This window comes from Chironomus tepperi, unplaced genomic scaffold, assembly GCF_022539635.2.
Source record: "Chironomus tepperi strain 1889 unplaced genomic scaffold, CSIRO-AGI_Ctep_v1 contig_85, whole genome shotgun sequence".
NCBI lineage: Eukaryota > Metazoa > Arthropoda > Insecta > Diptera > Chironomidae > Chironomus > Chironomus tepperi.
The window spans coordinates 3,875,267-3,896,318 of NW_027226207.1; the positions used below are offsets into that span (position 1 = coordinate 3,875,267).

The 21,052-nt window shown below is 34.2% G+C and overlaps 1 protein-coding gene across 3 annotated transcripts; it reads left to right on the forward strand.

The window, feature by feature from the left end:
* The first annotated feature begins 219 nt into the window (after window positions 1-219).
* LOC139086015 (histone-lysine N-methyltransferase 2C-like) lies at window positions 220-20,890 on the forward strand. Of its 3 annotated transcripts, none has more exons than XM_070634280.1 (15): window positions 221-1,398; window positions 1,499-4,739; window positions 5,013-5,182; window positions 5,246-5,460; window positions 6,194-6,355; window positions 8,487-8,619; window positions 8,684-10,716; window positions 10,772-10,899; window positions 10,961-11,204; window positions 11,830-11,958; window positions 12,021-16,952; window positions 17,016-19,996; window positions 20,064-20,271; window positions 20,332-20,514; window positions 20,581-20,890. In XM_070634280.1, exons 1-15 carry the CDS (start codon window positions 354-356, stop codon window positions 20,671-20,673), a joined length of 15,897 nt encoding a protein of 5,298 aa, XP_070490381.1. In that variant the 5' UTR covers window positions 221-353; the 3' UTR covers window positions 20,674-20,890. The 3 variants fall into 3 exon arrangements, with proteins under 3 accessions (XP_070490383.1, XP_070490381.1, XP_070490382.1); XM_070634281.1 differs by having other exon boundaries at window positions 1,499-4,712; XM_070634282.1 differs by lacking the exon at window positions 6,194-6,355 and having other exon boundaries at window positions 220-1,398.
* Window positions 20,891-21,052: the final 162 nt, after the last annotated feature.

Sequence of the window (21,052 nt, forward strand, 5' to 3'; positions counted from 1 at the left end):
TAAAATTTGTCGAAAAAGTCATTTATCTGTTTAGAGTTTTTGATGACGATTTTAAATCAGTTAAATTCATAAATTAATTAAGAAAATAATATAAATCAGTTATTAATAATTTATTTAAAAAATTCATACATAAAAAGTTTACATTCATCGTTTATTTACCAAAATAAAGTGATTTTGATCTGAGAGAGAATATTTTTGTGAAAAGTGATATCCACTAACATGCAGACAATAAAAATGTTCGACAGTTAGTTCGAAAAAAATAAACGCGTCGAATAGTTAATTTTTTTTCAATCGCGTTTTTAGTGATAAATCTTATCAAAAACTACTTTAAAGTATCAAAAAACTAATGGATAATGGATAGTGCTGCGAGTTTTGAAGAAGATAACTCAGACAGTGATTATATGAATGTTTCATCATCATCTGAAAGTTCTGAGGAAAATGAGTTTCCAGCAAAACGTAGAAGTAATCTACCTATTAAACGCAAAGATGGACTCGATATTGTTAAAAATCCATTATCGAAGCTTAATATTAAGCAATCGACTGGTCCAACATCAGTTAAATTGAGTTTAAAGAGAAAATTTTCTTTTACCAATACAACAACAAAAAAGGAAAATGATGGAACAGGCTTATCCACCATTAGCTTTCAAGTTTTATCGGCTTCACAATCGCCCGATGAATCGACTACACCAACAATGGAATTGGAATCAATCAATAATCCTTCATTATTGATGCCTGCCCCACAAGCAGATGATCCTCCATATTTTCCTGAAAAATACAGTGGTAAATTATGTGCCTTTTGCAATTTAGGTGAGCGTAGTCAACTCGGACAAGGCGAAATGCTCCGCTTAGAGTTGACTGAAGAAGAATCTAAAAGTGCATCCAATTCAATGAAAATGGATTCGCAACAGGGTTCCGGTTCGTTTGATGAGGAATCAAAGAACGGAAATGATGATTTAAGTAAAATATTTAAGAATGCATCAAGTACACTATTACAACAACAGCTTAATCGCCGTCAAAAAGGCTTAAATAAATGCAAAAATCCAGTCATTACAACAGAATATGTTGATGAATTAGAAAAAATTGGATATACTGAGAACGTAGATTTTAATATGATAGTTGAAAATGGCTTTTATTACGTTCATCGAGCATGTGCGATGTGGTCTTTTGGGGTTGATCGTGATCCAATTAATGATACGCTAAGCAATGTCTCATTGGTGCTCAAACAAAGCTTAATTCGAAAATGTTCTTACTGTAATCACTATGGAGCTAGTGCCGTTTGCAAAATCAATTGTCAACGAGCTTTTCATTTTCCATGTATCGCTGCATCCGGAAGTTTTCAAGACTTTCAACATTGTTCTGTTTTCTGTGTTGATCATCTCAATCATGTTCCATTAAATTGTAAGTAGTTTATCAACATTAATTTATTATGTATATAACTTGATATATTTTTTACAACAATTTCGATCTACTTTTCTTCCTTCTAATATTACAAAAACAGGCGATGAAGATGTTCATTGTCGTCATTGTAATACGTTAGGTGATATCAGTAATCTCATGGTCTGTTCCAAATGTGGTGATCATTATCATGGAACATGCAAAGGATTAGCACAACAACCAGGTGTTCGTTCAGGATGGCAATGCAATAAATGCCGATCTTGTCAAATTTGTCGTATACCAGACACATCAGATGGACGCACTTTAGCTTGTGAAACCTGCGATAAATTATATCATCCGCAATGCCTAAGACCAATTATGGCAACAGTTCCAAAATACGGTTGGAAATGTCGATGCTGTAGAATATGCAGTGATTGTGGAGCTAGAACTCCTGGCGCTGGTGCTTCATCTCGATGGCATAATCATTATACCGTTTGTGATTCATGTTATCAACAGCGTAACAAAGGATATTCCTGCCCAATTTGTCGTAAAGCATATCGTGCAGCCGCTTACAGGGAAATGGTCAAGTGTTGCGTCTGTCAAAAGTTTGTTCACAATACATGTGACCCAGAAGCTGACCTAAATGTTTACGAGAGAAGAAAGGAAGTTAATCCGGACTATGAATATACATGTGGTATTTGCAAATCTGCTACACAAAATGAACGTATGAATTTGGCTATTAGAAGAAGTAATAGTGGAGATGATGAAAGTTTATCTGCTTCTCAAGAGAGTTTAGATGATATGGATATTGATAGTAGTGATGGAAAGTTTATTAATAGGGAAGATTATGGACTTGGTTTAGGAAAAGGAAAACCATTTGTTGCTAGTAAAATAGCTAAGAAGAAGTTAGGATTAAGTAGTAGTAGCAGTGGAGTGAGTGGACAAAGACCTAAAGGTGTCGGTAAATTTGGCTTCCAAAAACGTGCAAGAACTTTTGAGTTAGGCAGAAAGCGAGGTCCAAAATCAAAAATGCGAGGCGTTTTTGGAGTTCCAGGAATTGGACTTCAACGTCCTGTTGCTGACTCATCAAAACAAAATGACGAAGAACCTGGTTCGGAAAATCGTTTAGTATTGTGTTCAGCAAAAGATCGCTTTGTATTAACACAAGATATTTGTGTAATGTGTGGTGCAATCGGAACTGATCAAGAAGGATGTTTAATAGCTTGTGCACAATGTGGACAGTGTTATCATCCATATTGTGTCTCTGTCAAAGTGACAAAAGAAATATTACAAAAAGGATGGAGATGTTTAGATTGTACTGTATGTGAAGGATGTGGAGATAAAAATGACGAAGCAAGATTAATCTTATGTGATGAGTGCGACATTTCATATCACATTTATTGTATGGAACCTCCATTAAATACAGTTCCTCATGGCACTTGGAAGTGTAAATGGTGTGCAATTTGTGTTAAGTGTGGCTCAAATGAGCCTGGTAATAATTGTTGTTGGCAGAATAGTTACACAGAATGTGGACCGTGTGCAAGTCAATCTAATTGTTCAGTATGTAGTGAAATTTATTCAGATGGAGAGCTTATAATTCAATGTACTAGTTGCGATAGATGGCTTCATTGCCAATGTGATTCAATTAAGAATGAAATTGAAGCTGAAAAATGTGCCGAAGAAGGTTACATATGTATAATCTGTCGACCAAAAGATATTCTACCACCACATTTACAAATTAAGAAAAAACCAGCACCCATATCCACACAATCATCAACAACCACAAAAGATGAGCCTTCAGATGATAATGAGACTATAATTTCACTCGCTCTTGATGGAAGTCATTTTGTTGATGGCGTGTATTTGAGTGAACATGGAATGCAATTTATTAAAACACTTCAAACAGAACCAAAACGAGCTAAACGAAGACCAAAAGTAGCACCAGAAGTTGACAAAGATGCGGGTATTTTAGCGGCAATTGAATCTGTTGTAGCTGGAAGTGCTGACAACTCAATGGAAGATGTTAAATTAGAATTGATGGATCCTAACGAAGAAGCTCAAATTTATAAAGATGGCATGACTTGGTCAAACACAGAGCCTGCACCTGAAGGATTTTCACTCTTTACGAATGAAAGTGGTCAAGTTATTCTGCGTAAAAAGAGACAGAGAAATTTACAAAAGTTGGGTATTGGTGGATTTGCCGTTCGCAATAGAGCTGTACGAACAACTAAGAATGATGAAGAGCCATCAAATTCAACCAACGAAGATGCAAAGAAGAAGAAACCAAACCGACGAAAACAAAAGAATAAATTAGTTGAAACATACCCAACGTATTTACAAGAAGCATTTTTCGGAAAACCATTAATGGATTCGAATGTGAAGGTGAAGATAGAATTGAGTAGTAGTGACGATGAAACAAAAAGTAATGTTTCGGATGACAAGACAATAAAATTATCATTGGATGAATTAAAAATGATTGAAGCTATGCGAGCCAAACAGCAACAAAAATTAGAAGAAGAACAAAAATTGGTTCAAAACACTCAACCTGTTTTGCAATCACCACAGTTGATGTCTAATGGAGCTCAGATTCAATTGAATCAGAAAATGCAACAAACAAATGAACTTACATCACAGGGACAAAGTTCAAGTGGATCTTTGACAGGATCAAATAGTCAAGATGCAAGTGCATCATCTGACCTTATTCAAGCTTCTGACATAAAATCAGAGTTAGATATTATGGATGATGATGAGAATAATAGTGATACAGAAGCATTAAAAGATGTCCTCGGACTACCTGGTGATCTATTAGATAATGATTTAGTCAATACAATTATGAATGAAGACGATGATCTCACTAAAAATACAGCCGGTCTTGAAGATGTAGATGTTAAAGGTGTTAAAGATGATTTGGCAGATATACTAAGTCCACATTTTAATATTGATATGGAAGATATGTTATTTAAGAGTGTATTAACGGATGAATCGCAAGAGTCTCAGGAATCAGCACTAACAAACTCACTCACATCGTACTCAACTCAATCGACACCATCTCATCAATCAGAAGTACAGCCAGTACATCTGAATCAACCCACAACTCCATTGCAACCAAGCAATATGACACAATTGCAATCTCCACAACCTTCAAATACGAACATGAATCCTATGATGCAACCACAATCACCACAAATTAATACTCAAATCAATCCTATGAATCAACATATAATGTTACAGCAGCAGCCACAGCAGCAACAAGTTAATAATCCAATGCACATACAACCAATGATGCAGAGACAAAATTCGCAGCCTGGACCATCCGGAATGGCTGCGGTTCAAAGAGGGTACAATTTTAATGAATTTGGCTATAGGTATGGATGGAAATGCTTTCATACAGGAATGCTACATACACACATTCAAAATTGCATCATAATAGTTATGCTATTTCACATTTACATATTTTAATTAATGCATTACTCTAGCACAAAACTAAATATGCAATTTCATGAAAATATATTCCATCCTAATCCTTCCTTTCGCATGATATTTTTAGTTTTTCACACATTTTTCGGATTGCTTATTACACATTATTATATTTACTATACATTCTTATCTCATTAAATGAAATTTATATATATTCTCAGACCACAATTTAATACTACGACTGTTTTTCCAAATCAACCACAATGGACTAGCCAACCAATCGATAGTGATTTTGATTTGGGTGCTAGTAGTATGAATACAGTTCAGTCGACTCAAGCACCGAAAGTGAATAATCATCAGAAAAATTCAGAACGAATGTCTGAAGATGAGAGTAAGTGGAACCATATTGTAGCCAAAATCACTTTAATCTATTGATTACGTTTATTTTGAACAGAACTTGGTGATATGTCGACGATATCAGCTGTCTTATATGCAAACCAAAATCATCCTGAATTGAAAAATGAATATCCACATTGGCCTGATCGTTATAAGCAAATAATGAAAAAATGGCGCGCATTGTCGTCTGACAAAAAGCAACCATATTTGCAAAGAGCTCGAGACAACAGATCAGCACAACAAGCGCAATTGAGAACAAAGAAAGCTCAACAGGTAAGCAAAACATATCTTTTATTGAACTTGCTTCTGTATAAGAAGCTTTTGATCGAGAATACACAAACTTTATACATGAACGTTAGGAAAGAATTCGAAATAATATTCATGATAGTGGACAGGAAAGTTATCATTTCTCTTTCATATTTCTTAAGTATATTTTGCAAATTCTCATCAGGACTTGCTACATCCATTCCTTTATACCTCATTATATTATTTATACGATCTATCATATGACAATAATATGATTATTTGAATAATTTCATATGCACTAAGTCACGTAATCTTGTTTGCCTACACATGAGAGTTATAGTAAGAATTACGAAATATTTTGAAATTAGTCAAGCTAGAAACTTTTTTTTAAAATGGGAATCCTTGGATTTTTGTAGAAAATGATCGTTTTATGTCATGTGATAAACATTTGTACCTTTATGATTTCACTTTATGTATTTTGTTTATTGACTTCATCTCATAACATAAAAAAAAGCCTTAAATCAACTAACATTTGAAGTGGTCATAAATATTATTTTCCATATCACATTCATGAATATGTATGTATCTCCACTCCGTCATTAAAGTATTTCCCATACATTCATAGATACACAAGAATATACACATACACACAGTCTTAGTCTCGTGTTAAACTATTTTTGTTTTTTTGATAAGAAACTTTTTAAAAATATTGTAAATCACGTAAAACAAACCAAAAAATCATTCCCTCATCAATAACTAGGTGGCTCCTGACTTATCACCCGATAATGGAACCACGAGCACAAATAGCACCTCTCCCGCACTGAGTTCAACCCTATCTGAATCATCATCACTAATGGATTCTAATATGATTCAACAAACTACTACAACTACAAATATTGGTGGACAACAGCTAATACAAGTGGTAAGAAATAATCAGCAGTCCCCAGGGCGCAATTCTTCTTCCTCCTCTTCTTCTTCTACTACTTCTAAAATGCCGGAAAATATACTTGACACTAATGCTTTTGATAACAAAAATGAATCGTCATCTCCTTCTTATAATAATAACAATAATAATAATAATAATTTACTAATAATGGCAAATGAGCACAAAGACTTTAGTTGTAGTATTGGTGATGAAATTAATAATGTTGTTAGATCCCCTATTTCCAATAAAAACAGTAACAATAATGCCAATAATAATAATAATGATAATATAATAGTTGATAAAATATCAGAGTCTGATGATACACAAAAGTCTCAAGAATCTGTGAGCAGTAGAGAGTTGAAGCAAACGAATTTAACAGAGACTTTTAGTAAAAATGATGTAAATATTGTTAATAAGAATGCAAATATCTCAGTTGCTAGTAATATAGCAAATGCTTTTATTAATTTATCAAATTTCAACTCATCAACTCCGCCAAAGACTAATGGAAACAATCTATCAAGTACAAGTGGGATAGCAGCCCAAGCAAAGAATATGAATGTCATTGTGACACAGCAACAATTATCAACGCAACATTTTATGAAAACCTTATCGTTTACAACATCTCGTGGAATTTTTGTACCAAATGTAATTGCAACAAATATAACGCCGCAATTTACTGTACATCAATATGGACTTCATGGCAATACAAGTGGACCAGCACCAAATGTTACGGTGAATCCGAATGGAAATTTCAATACAAATGCAAGTGCCACGATTCGTCCTGGTATATCTAATCATTTTCGATTACTTTTACAACAGCAACCTCAAAATATTAATTTTAATGTAATTAATCAAAATCAAAGTCAACAAAATTCAACAAATCAATCGCCTATACTTGAAGCGTCACTTCAAAGTATTGCAAAAGAGGCCACTATGCAAGCCTCAAAAGTTCTACCTACAAAAACCATTTATCCCAATCAAATCATTCATCCGCAACGCTCAGTCACGCCTTTTACAGCAGCTGTACAACAACAACAACAAAAGCATAGCGATGAACAAAATACTGAAACTAGTCAGGCAGAAGATACGTCAGCATTAAATTCTACTGATCAACATATACGTGTACTAACTCCTTCAGAAATAATGAAAACATTACCCTCACTTTCTTCGCATGATAATGTATCCTTTAGTAGTATATCATCAAGCACTACTAACACTAATGCTATAGATAAACAGTCTAACGAAACTGATCATGTTAATAATTGTAAAAAATCTCAAAATCAAGACACATCAGGCTCTGTTAGCTCAATTATTTCCAATAATTCTGCCATCTCTTCTCCTATGACCATCACCACAACCACCATCACCTCAGAATGTTGTAACACTTTTAGTAGTCATTTCACCATCACTAAAGCAACTGCTATGTCTTCTACTTCTTCTAATAATGCACAGATAATAATGGTGAGAGGATACAAAACGTATAAAAATATTTTTTATCATTTTAAGATGAATTTTTCTTTTTAATTTACTTTACTTTCTTCATTTAAGTTCGCTGTGTCAATTTTTTTTATCGTATTTATGTAAACGATCTCTTTTGATCTCTCAAGATATTTTATGATTTTCAAAGATTTATTATTTCTTACAATTTCTTAATGTTGTTCTTTATATTGATCTATAGAAGATGAAAAGAATGAGAAATCGGGACTCTTATTTTCATTTTTTATGCTTTTTTATTTTGGAAGAAAAAAAAATCAATTTTTTTAAAGTGTCACAATATTTTTTGCGTTTTATATCTGAAGTAATATGTTTTACTAACCCTTAGTTCCTATTAGATAATTACCTTCTCCTCTATGCATGATCTACTAAATTTTAATTATAGTAAATTTTAGAAATATAATAATATTGCATGTAAAAAGTGCTAAAAAAAGACAAATTCATTCAGAGCAAAGGAGCATGTCAGAAGCTGTTAATTTTTAATTTCTTCACAGTTTGGACGTTTGATGAATTTAATTTTTTGATGATGGCGAGTCTTAGCAAATGGTTGAATAACTTTTATTGCTGAGACTAATAACAAATTTGACAATTTGTTGTTATCCATTTATTCACAAAACTCTTTCTCTTTTTAAAGGATCAAGATAAAATTACTGCTCAACAAAAGAGTATTAAAGAGGCAGAACAAGAGCGTCAATGGAAATTATTGCAAGCTCAGCGTGCTCGTGAACAACAACTTGGTATGCCACCAGAGCATCAACGCATGAACGGTAATTACTTTCATCATATCCTATTAATTTCACTTTATTTAACATTGACAATCCCAAAAATTAGATCCAAATCTTCAATTGCAAATTTCAACGACTTTGAATGATGGATCGATGAGTCCAGTGGCGAGTCCTTCACCAAACTCACGAAACCAATTTATGGTTCCACCAAATAAGGGAAGAATGATGATTAATCCACAAAGTCCAAGTTCTACTTGTTCAAGTTTCCAACATCCTGGACGTCCAGTTTCACAACTACAACGTCAACAGAGCCAACAGCGTATGAATCAAAGTCCATTTTCTCCACAAACATCAACGCCCCAATCACCAAATGATCTCTTTCCTGGATCACCATCAGCTGATGGCTTCCAGCGACCCCCACATGACGAACAACAATTTTTACATTCACCACAAACACCAAAACCAATGCCTCAACAGCAATCTCCAGTTCATACACCTGGAACTCCAAACAGTGCTCCAAATATGAGTCCAGTGTATGCTCAAGTAATTAATCAGCCTCCTCAGCAGCAACAACAGCAACAACCAAATCAAGTTGCAAATATTAATAATTATGTTCAAGCGCCAGGAACTCCTCGTCCAAACTTTAATCCTGGTCAAACAAGAACAACTGTTTATGCTCGTCCTGATATGTTTAGCAAACCACCATACATTCAACAACCACAGACAACAAATCATGAACACAATAATCGACAATTAAGAGATCTGTTACAGAGAACACAGGCACCAACTAATATGCCTGGATCAGCACCAAATGCAATGCAACAAACATTTACACTTGACAATGAATTAATGAAGAATCAACAACAGAATCCATCAAGTCCATTAATTCAGAATAATCCAATAATGCAGAATAATCAGTTGATTCAAAATAATCAATTGATACAAAATAATCAACTGATTCAAAATAATCAATTGATGCAGAATAATCAATTAATGCAGAATAATCAATTGATGCAAAGTGGTCAAATGATGCAAAATAATCAGAATCAGGCAGGTGATAATACATTCCGACAGCCACTTCCACCAGGCATAAGACAACAGAGAGTGCAATCTATGGTTGGAGGACAAATGATTCGTTCAAGTACTCTTAGTGGGCCTCCACCACAACCACAACAACGCATGATTATGACACCAGAAAATCACAGACCTAGACTACAAATAAGACCAGGAATGAATATAAATCAACAACAAATGCTGAATGAACAGCAGCAACAACAAATGAATCAAGGTCAAATGGCACAACAAAGAATGCCATTAACACCTACAAGTAACTTTGGTAATGTACAGAATGAAATGATTCAACAAGTACAACCTGGTATGATTTCAAACAATACCAACAATCCAAATCAAAATATGATCATGACACAGAGAATTGTTGTCCAGAATCAAAATATTCAGCATAATATGCAAGGTGGACAAATGAATCAAGCTCATAATGCAACAGGAGATGTAAATATTCCTACTACACTTCCTCAACATGCACCAGATGCAGAAGGTATTCCAGAATCTGTAACTGCTGAGCTAGAAAAGCTTGAACAAGATGAAAATGTTGGAATGGATGGAGTTGGTGACATCTTAGGAGGACTTGGCGATGATGATGATGATTTGTTGGATTCATTAACTGCTGAAATGGGTGCAGATTTCAATATTTTGGAATATGGAGATCCAGAACTTGATTCGACTGATGAGAAGTCAACACTTCTTGATAGTTTGGAAATGGATGAAGGTGAAAATGCAAAGGAAGAAAAATTGAAAAATATTGAAGCTGAAAAAATAGCCAAAGCTAATTTCCAAAGATCTGTAGAAATGAGCAATGCTAATGTACCACAAAATCCTCAACTAAATCGCATACCAATGCAAGTTCCAAATCAACCAATCCCTAATCAAATGACACCAAACACTGAATCTCAACCTATGGATCAAACTCCAGGAGCACCACAAAATCAGCAACAAGCTCCTATTCAAAATCCTCAAATGTTCCAACAAGCAAATGTTCAAAGACAAGTTCGGTTTAAAGCACAAATTCCACCGAATCAAATGACAGAACTTCAACACATTCATCAACAAATGATGCTACAGGTAAATAAACATTTTACTTCGTTAAGACAGAGTAATAAAATCAAAATTTTTATAGCTTCAACAAGCTGCGGCTCAAGGAAAACCAATGCCAATTGGTACTCGATTAGTTGCAAATAATCCAGGAGGGCCAATTACAGGAACTGTTACAGGTCCAAACAACATATCTTTATCATTTCCCACAGGGTGAGCTTATCTTTACAAAATATCGAAACTTTTACTTATGAAACATTGTTTTTAATATTAGGGTTCAACGATTACCGCAAGTGCGAATGGTTAATCCAAATATACAAGGAAATAAAAATAATCAACAAAGGATGGTATTGCCACATATGATTCAAAATCGACCTAACATGATGCAAAATACTCAGCAACAAGTCAATCCAAATATGCAAAATATTATCGGGCAACAACAACAGCAGCAACAAGTTGCTCCACCACCACCTTATCCAGAACCCCCACCACCATATCCTGGTCAAGGACAAAATCAGGTAGGAATTATGATTCTTTTGCTATTTATTCATTCGAAAATATTTTTTTTCTTTGGTGTGAGTTTTCTTTGACAATTTTTCAAAACATTTTAAAACTTTTTATATTTTGATTATTGAAAAAAAAAAATGAAAGACAAAAGGCATTATTAACAAAAACATTTGTTTTTTGATTTCTCAAAACTGCATGCTTTCAAATTGATTGTTTGTTATTTCAAATCTGAAAATTATTGCCAAAAAAAAAAAGTTTTTTGACTATTCGTATAAAAATAAATACGATTCACTACAGCAGCATTCGTCTACTTCAAAAATGTTGCATCGTCCTATGCTTTTACAGGTGAGAAAAAGAAAAATCAAACCATTCATACCTAAGCCTTTGCAAAAGCTAATACCAATGATATACACCACCTAGGACACACGATATATCCGTCAATATAATTGTATTATTTTTTGAAGACCATAGAAACTCACAATTTTTGGCAATTTATTGTTATTATTTAATTTTTTTTTATCTGGATGTTGCTTTTTGTAGTTTTAGAGCCATAGTATTTAGAATGAATGTTTTCCAAACCTTTATTATAGATATCATTTTAATGACTGACTTTAATTTTCGTTATGCTATTTATAGGAACAACCTCTTCTGCTGGAGGATTTATTAGAGCAAGAAAAGCGTGAACAAGCTAGAAATATTGGTTCAGCTCAAGTTGTTGATGTTAGTAATCCTCAGAATCAACAACAAGGCTTACTAAGCGATCAAGTAATTAAATGAAAATTTAAAAAATGTAGATAAAGTTATTTAATGGTATTTTATTTTAACAGGATTACGAGAAACTACGTGCAGATGTTTTAACGACGACTACTCAAAGCGTTACGATGACTCAGCAAATTCCTCAACAACAGCAATTCGCTCCAAGAGGCATAATAACAAAACAATGGCGTCCACAAACACCGGGTGTTTCAAATGCTCAGGCTCCTTCCACAAGCCCTGATATCGTTAGATCAGTTCCAATTTATAATGCTAATTTAACGCCAATGCCTCCAACTCCACCTGAAAACATCCTCACGGAAGCTGATAAACAAACTCAAGCAAACTATGAAGCTTGGCTTCTAACACAAAATGATTCATTATCAAAACAACTGGCTTATTATGAAACAGAAATTGCAGAATTGAGAAAATTGAAAAAGTCTCTCAACACTAAACAGCGTCAATTAAAGAAGAATGGAAATGATTTGACTGAAATTGATGCTCAGACTTTAATGAAAGTTTCTCAAGAGCAAGCAACCGTTCAGAAGCATCTAGAAAATGCCCGAAAGCAAGTACGAACTCACTTGAATATTAGACAAGATTATGAAAATAAACAAAAATCAAAACAAATGGCAAATAATCCTCATATGGTTCAATCGCCTGTTGGAATGAATGATCAATCTCCTATGATGTCACCGTCACCAAATATTATTCAACAACCAGTGCAATCGCCTCATGGAAGTCAAATAATGGGGCCATCTCAAAGCCCACTTCATTCACCAAGTCCAATGATGAATTTACAGAGTGCTCAAAGTCCAGGACCAAATTCAGTAATGCAAAGTCCTAGCACACACATGAATGCTATGTCTCCATATAATACAACACAACAATCACCTAGAATAGGAACTCCACATTCACAAATTGATGAAAGTCCATTCAGTCCTAATTCAGGACCAATTGAATCTCCATCAATGAACAATCGATTGACTTCACCAATTCCTAGAATGACATCTCCTCAACACCGTCCTAATACACCCATGCAAATTCAAATGATGAATCGTATGAGTGGACAACAAGTGCAATTTAATCAACAACCAAACATGAATCAACAAAATCGGTTTATCCGTCCACCAATGATTCCAAATGATGGAAATAATCGAATGCGAATGCCACATGGTACAACATTCCAACAATTACCACATGGTGGTAACATAATACGACAAGTGCAATATAATACAATGGATCCAAACGGAAATCCACAAAATGTTCAAACAATTACTACAGGAAATCAAAATATTAATATTGATGCACAAAGAGCCATGCAAATAAGACAAATGCAAATTAGACAACAGCAAATTATGAAGCAACAGCAACAACAAATGAATCAACAGCAGCAAATGAATCAGCAACAACAGCAAATGAACCAACAACAAATGAATCAGCAACAAATGAACCAACAGCAGATGAATCAGCAACAAGGGCAAATGAATCAAATGCAACAACAAATGGCCCAAAATCAGCAAATCGTCATGACAAACCAACCTAATCAAAGTCCAATTCATCAACAACCACAATCACCATTAATCAATCATAATGCAACTTCACCAATGCCTCGAAGTCCAATGATTCATTATCAACATCAAAATCCAAATAGTCCGATGATGAATGTTCAAGGAATTGATAATTCACCCAGACAAATTTACATGCAACAACAGTCTCAAATGATGGATCATAGTAATAATCAAAACATGATGCAAGGTGGTGGTGGTGGTGGAATGATGAATCAAGATAATATTCCATGTGCTCCAGAACTCTCAAAGTCTAGACCAATAAAATTAGGTCTTAAAGGTGGTGCACCAATGTTTGGGAATGGTAAAGATAACAAAAAACAATCTGTGAATTCAGATATATTGCAATTAATTAAGAAAGCTCAACAACAGCAAGCACAACAACAACAACAACAACAGCAGCAGCAGCAACAAACAACTATTACAATTGATGCACAAAGAAATATTCCTGGAAAAATGATTCCAACTGCAATATCATCTGTAGAATTACAACAAGCTTCAAGCAGTAGACAAATTCAGCTTAAACCAAAAACATCGCTTCTGAAAAATCCTTTGGCACCAAAAGTGAAATCTTTAGTTGATTATGATGATAATGATTCATCAAATGGAACTCCACCCATCAGTCCTTTATCACAAAAAGTCAAACAAAGATTACATGAAAAAACTGATGATGTTGTCATAGTAGATAGCAGTCCTGATGAGAAACAAAGATTAACAGATTATGATGACGATAATGATAAAATTGTATCACTAACTGAAGTCTCATTAAATTCAACAGCACAAGATATTGGAGATGCTGATACGATTGTAGAAGCTTTCGATGGAAGTGAATTGGTTTCAAGTCCATTAGTGACTGAACAAGAAGCCACAGATTATACATTATTTGAGTCACATGTTGTACATCTTGATGATAGTAATGAATCAATGAAAGAAATTATCAGTACTGAAATGTTGTTCGACGATGAAAGACCAAAAGCTTCGACATCAAAAGGAGAAGATGTTATGTATGTCATTCAATCTGATAAAGAAAAGAACCCGAAAAATGTTGGTACTCGAGAAGATTTTGAGGCTATGATTGATTCAGGAAAGGATGAAGAAGAAAATGAGAGTGAAAATGAAGTTATAGCAATTGAAAAATGCGAGCAATTAGATCAAGAGATTGTGGGAAAACCCATCGAGATTAAACAAAATAGAATAATTACCAAAACAACATCAGATGCAAAACAAATTAAAATTCCAGTTGTACTCTCTTCCGCATCAAATTCAGTTTCTTTGACCTTGCCAGCAAATATGATGGGAAGAACAAATTTACAAACAAGTGCTCTTTCAGCAGGATTAGCTCATAATAAATTGGTGAAATCAACAACCCAAACTACAGCCAAAGTTTCAATTGGAAATACAACCATATCAGTACCAGTTGTTTTAAAGAATATGTCAGATTCTCAACAAGGTTCAAAGAAAATTATAACCACAAGTGCTTTAACATTGTCAAACTTGAAAAAGAATCCAAATTTAATAAGTGTTTCTGGACAGAAAATTAATACATCAGCGATTGTTACTCTTTCATTGAACAAAGGTAATACGCGTCCAATTCAAACTGTTGATTTTAAACAGAGACTACATCAAAAGCCTGGACAACAATCAATTATTGTAACAGCTGCACCATCAGGATATATAACATCTCAAAACAGTGAACATCAAACTATAACAGTAACAAGTATTCAAAATGCTTCTGTTATTAACAAGTTATCCGCTAGCTCATCACCAATTTTGACATTTTCAAAAATACCTACACTCACAATGACTCAAGATACTTCTTTGCCTAATAAAATTCTTGAAGATGATGATGTCTCTCCTGACAACGATGACAAAACATCTGGGGATAAGAACAAAGAAGCAAAAAATAAGAATGAAAACTCTAATAATAAAATGACAAAGAATGTTGGAGGAAATGAAGAATCTAAAGAAGGAAATGCTGAAAATAAGCCAAAGTCATTAATTCCAGTCCATGTTATTATTAAATCACATGAATCATCACAAAGTCCAATATCAAATCCGGTGCAGGTACAAGCTCAGCGTGTAGTGTCTGGAAATATGTCGCAACTTTCCCCATTATCACAGCCAATTGAAATTAATACAAACACACACAATGCGACACAGCAAATCCGTTCAATATTGTCTTCAATTGACTCAAATGAAGATTCAAAAAATAAGGCGGAAGGCGAACAATTCAATACACCAACATCTACGCAATTAAGTATACCGAAAACAATAATACGAAGTACTTCAACACCGACAACATTAACTCAAACGTCAAATGATACAAAGATAATTATTACACAATCTAGCACCTCGGTTCCATCATCATCGATTGTCTCCAATTCTCAGCCAAGCAATGTGTTGTTTGTAAAACAAATTAAAGCTCTATCATCGTCTGCTACATCCACAGTATCAACTAATCCAACTATTTCAATAGTTTCACAATCATCATTAGAGCAACAAGGCTCATCATCCGTTATTATTTCAACGAAACCAAGCAATCTACTAAGCATTCTGAGTAATCAACAGCAAAATTCAGGCGCGCAACAACAAAGTTTGAAAACAAATGATGGAAAAATAGAATTACCTCTGACTGATAATACAAAAACTGTAACAATCCTAAAGTCAAATCCGACGATAACGAATTTACTCAATTCCAATTCATTCAAACGCTCAAAATCAAGTGATGATGTCATCACTACAAAGGAGGCAAACGATGCCATCATAAATAAACGATTAAGCTTTGAGGTTTCTAACGAAATTAAGAAAGAACCTTTAGATACTCCAATTATTAAAGAAAGTACGTCACAAATAACAACAACACCGATTATGAATGTTATCAAGACTGAGCCTTCCTCAGCGCCGTCTACTCCAACGACACCAAAATTAATTAATCCACCTCCTCCACCTAAACCAGACGACTCCAATGTCTTGCTCAAACAGCTCTTGCAAAATTCTGGGTCAAATGCGCCAGGAAATCCACCATTGTCAAGAACAGTTCCTGCACTAATGAATACTCAACGTGCACCAAGTTTAGGTGTTTTTAGCTCTTTAGAAGCACAATTAGCTCGTCCAGTAATTCCTCCTGTTCCAGCAAAACAAGTTATTGTAACTACACAGCCTCTAGTTGTTAGCACAATTACATCACTTCCTGCCACCACAACATTATCAATTGCTACTAGTGAGCCAATAAGAACAACTACATCGAATATAACTAAAGTTTTGCCAATTCACGAAACATCGTTTGTGTCACAACCTTCTCAAATAATTTCAAATCCACCTCAAATAGCTACATCTATTTCATCACACAATGTAATTCAAAGTGAAAAGAAGCCAATAGTTATTTTAAACAGAAATGATATTCCGCAAAGTGTGGCCAATCTATCTATGTGTAGCATTGTGAGTATTTAAATTAATTTATTCATAAAAATACTTTTACTAAATTTAATAAATTCATTTCAGCCAAAAACAATAATATCTCCAATTACAACAACGGAAAATATGGCTCCACCAAATATGACAGGACATCAAATTAAGAAAGAAATGGTATCACCAGGTAGTACGATCAAATTAAGTCAATCGCCCACTCACATTGTACAGCCACAGTTAGTTAAAAGTATATCACAGTCATCATTAAATTCGGGCAATACAACACCAGTGCCAATGGAATCACCTTTAGTTGATATTAAAAAGGAAATGGATGACAGTTCACAATCAGAATCAATAAGTTCTGATGTGAGTATGGTAAAAACTGAAAATATACTTTTAACACCGTCATCTCGTGATGGTATGAATGAGCCCCTGGATGAAAGTCCGGCTAAAACTGCACAAGAAATAGCAAATGAGTTGAAGAGGAAGAAACGACGTGAATATCAAAAGAATCGCCGTCAAATGCAGTTGTCAAAGGAAAAAGGCAATGGAGGAGTCAAGAAACCAAGGAAATTACCAAAATCAGAAGAAGATTATGATTCATTTATTGACAATTTGATGATTCAGATAAAGTCGCTTCCACAAATGCAAATTTTGGAACCACTTTTGCCAAAAAATTTCGGCGTATGTCCAATATATGGGTCAAGTGAATTAAACAAGATCAATTCATTGAAGAAATATGACATCGAATGTGGTGAATTAAATGGAACATATGGAAAGGGAGAACTCTCTTTTATCTCTGATTTTTACAATACAAAGCCATTTGGAACACTTGATCCTAAACCTGAAAAAACTGCAACATCAACTCAGCGTGGATTTTATGATCAAGAATTTCCACCTATCAAATTTGACGAGGAGGAAAAAGCTCATCATAGAAACAAATATGATTTATTAGCAAAAGATCGTGATATCGATACACCTGATACAGTTGTCAGTTCTTCAAGTCCTGAATGTGTAACTATAAGAAATCCTAATCGATTTCCAGGATTGAGGCTAATTAGAGAAGAAGAAGATGCGGAAATTGAAGAAGAAATGTCAAGCTTCATTGATAACCGAATGTCGCCTTCAATTCCGACAATTATCGCTCCAATACCCATTCGACTTAAAACTGGCATCTCTCTTACAAATGACAATAAATCATTCACAGATAAGGAGTTTGAGTCATCAAAACAACTCGGCCTTAAATCATGCTTTGAGCCACCAAATTCAGCGAAAGATAATAACAATAATAATGTGACAGTAACATTGACATTAACATCTAATGCCGCTGAAGATATAATGGGTGTGTTAAAGTCTTTAGCAAACATATTGAATATACCTGCACCAACGGCATATCAAATCGTTGAACGCACAACCACTCCACCAAGTCAAAAATTAGGACTTTACAGAATCAAAGGCAAAGATGGAAAAGAAGGTCAACCAGTTGATATTCAAACGATATTAAATGGAACAGCAAAATTCTGTAGACACTGTGATGTAGTTATATTAAATAATGCTATCAAGGCAAAAGCTAGTGAATTTCCATTATTGGTTAATACAGAATTAGAATCAGACGAGTTCTACTTCTGTGGTCAAACATGCTATAAGCAATTCCAATGGCGACCAATAAATATGTTGGATGATAAGAGCTTAGGTTCAGCTATATCAGACGATAAGGCTTTAGAATCAATGTCAGAAAACATATCAAAGGTGGAGATGAAAGGTGATATTAATCAAGTAAAAGAGCAAAGCAGTAACTTAAAGAGAAAACACGAAGAAATTGAGGAAACAGTTGAGAATAAGGAAGAAATGTTGCAAGAGGAGAAACGACAAAAGCTTATGCGTATCAAAACATTTGGAGCAAATTGCTTTGCTCAAACTCATAAGCAAAAGAAACTCAGTGAACGTGATATTACTGAAATGTTATTTAGAATGAATATTACTGTAAATTCTGCACCAAAGATTCTTGATGATACAAGAAAATGTATATTTTGTCATCAATTTGGTGACGGTGTTGCTGATGGACCGTCACGTTTGTTGAATTATGATGTCGACAAGTGGGTGCACTTGAACTGTGCTTTATGGTCTGATGGCGTATATGAAACCATAAATGGTGCACTAATGAATCTCGAAGCTGCCCTTCAACAGAGTCTAAATTCAGTATGTACTTTATGCAATCAATTAGGAGCAACAGTAAAGTGCTTTAAAGCACGATGTGGAACATTGTACCATTTGAACTGTGCAATGAAAGATAATTGTGTATTTTATAAAAATAAAACAACAATGTGTAACATACACGCACCAAAGTCAGAGAAAGATAATGAACTAACAACATTGAGTGTACAGCGTCGTGTTTACATTGATCGTGATGAGAATCGACAAGTCGCGTCAATTATGCATCATTCGGATCTTTCAAATCTCATGAGGGTCGGAAGTTTGATTCTTCTTAATGTAGGACAATTATTACCTCATCAACTTCACACATTCCATACACCAAATTATATTTATCCAATTGGCTTTAAAATCATAAGATTCTTCTGGTCAATGAGGAATCCAAATAAACGATGCAATTACGTATGCTCTATTGCTGACTCAGCAGGACGACCAGAATTTAGAGTTATTGTAAAAGAACCGAATGAAGAGGATATCGAACTCAAAGATGATTCTCCTAAAAAAGTTTGGCAGAAGATCCTCGAATCTATTGTTAAACTTAGGCGAGAAAATAAACTTGTCCATATTTTCCCGAAATACATATCCGGCGAAGATCTATTTGGTCTGACAGAACCAGCTGTTGTCAGAATCCTGGAAAGTTTACCTGGAGTTGAAACTTTGAACGACTATCGTTTCAAATATGGGAGGAATCCATTATTGGAATTACCACTAGCAATAAATCCATCAGGCGCTGCACGTACTGAACCAAGACAGAAGCACGCCCTTCCGTGGAAAAAACCCCATACTCAACGTACAGGATCATCTAGTCAACGTCCTGCTTTTGTTCCATCAACATCAGCTGGCGAAGTTGCTTGCCCGTACAGGTTTGTTAACTACTTCCTATTTATTAAATTATTCTCATTTTAATACGGTATTATTCTATTCCTACAGCAAGCAATTTGTACACTCAAAGAGTTCTCAATACAAGAAAATGAAATTAGAATGGAGAAACAACGTTTTTCTCGCAAGATCAAAAATTCAAGGCTTAGGACTTTACGCAGCTCGTGATTTAGAAAAACATACAATGGTCATTGAATATATCGGTGAAGTCATTCGTGGGGAGTTGTCGGAACTTAGAGAGAAGCAATATGATGACAGGGTAAGATTATCATTTCCTTTCTATTTAGAATAATTAATAAATAAATTATTTTAATTACAGAACCGAGGAATTTACATGTTCAGATTAGACGAAGATCGTGTAGTCGATGCCACTTTGAGTGGAGGACTTGCAAGATATATAAATCACAGCTGCAACCCGAATTGTGTAACAGAAATTGTCGAAGTTGACCGCGAATATCGCATTATTATATTCGCGAAACGCAGAATTAATAGAGGAGAGGAGGTATGCATTATAATTAATTTAATTGAAATATATTTGTTCTAATAATTTATTTTTCTCTATCCGCAGTTATCATACGATTACAAATTTGATATTGAAGATGAGTCAAGGAAAATTGCATGCAATTGTGGAGCAGCATATTGTAAAAAGTACATGAATTAAGACAATATATTGTCTGAAAGGAATTTATGTTTAAAAGAAGAAATCATATTGTAAATTTAATGTATGCATGAATATATTTAAAAAATATATATATTTTAACCATAAGAAGAATAAACTAATTACATATATGTAATAGATTTTTGTAACAATGATTATTATATGCAAAATTAAAATTATAGAGAAAATATAAATAAATTTATTAGATTTATACAATTAATCTGTGTGTATTAATAAGGTATTTAAGTTTTCAGGATAGTTTTAAGATTTATGAAAAGTTTCTAAAGAAAAAAAAATAACCGTTAAAAACGGAAGAAAAGTTTTCAAATATAACGCGCAATATAAAGTTGGAGGCCCCTGTTTCAGAAATTTCTACCCCTTG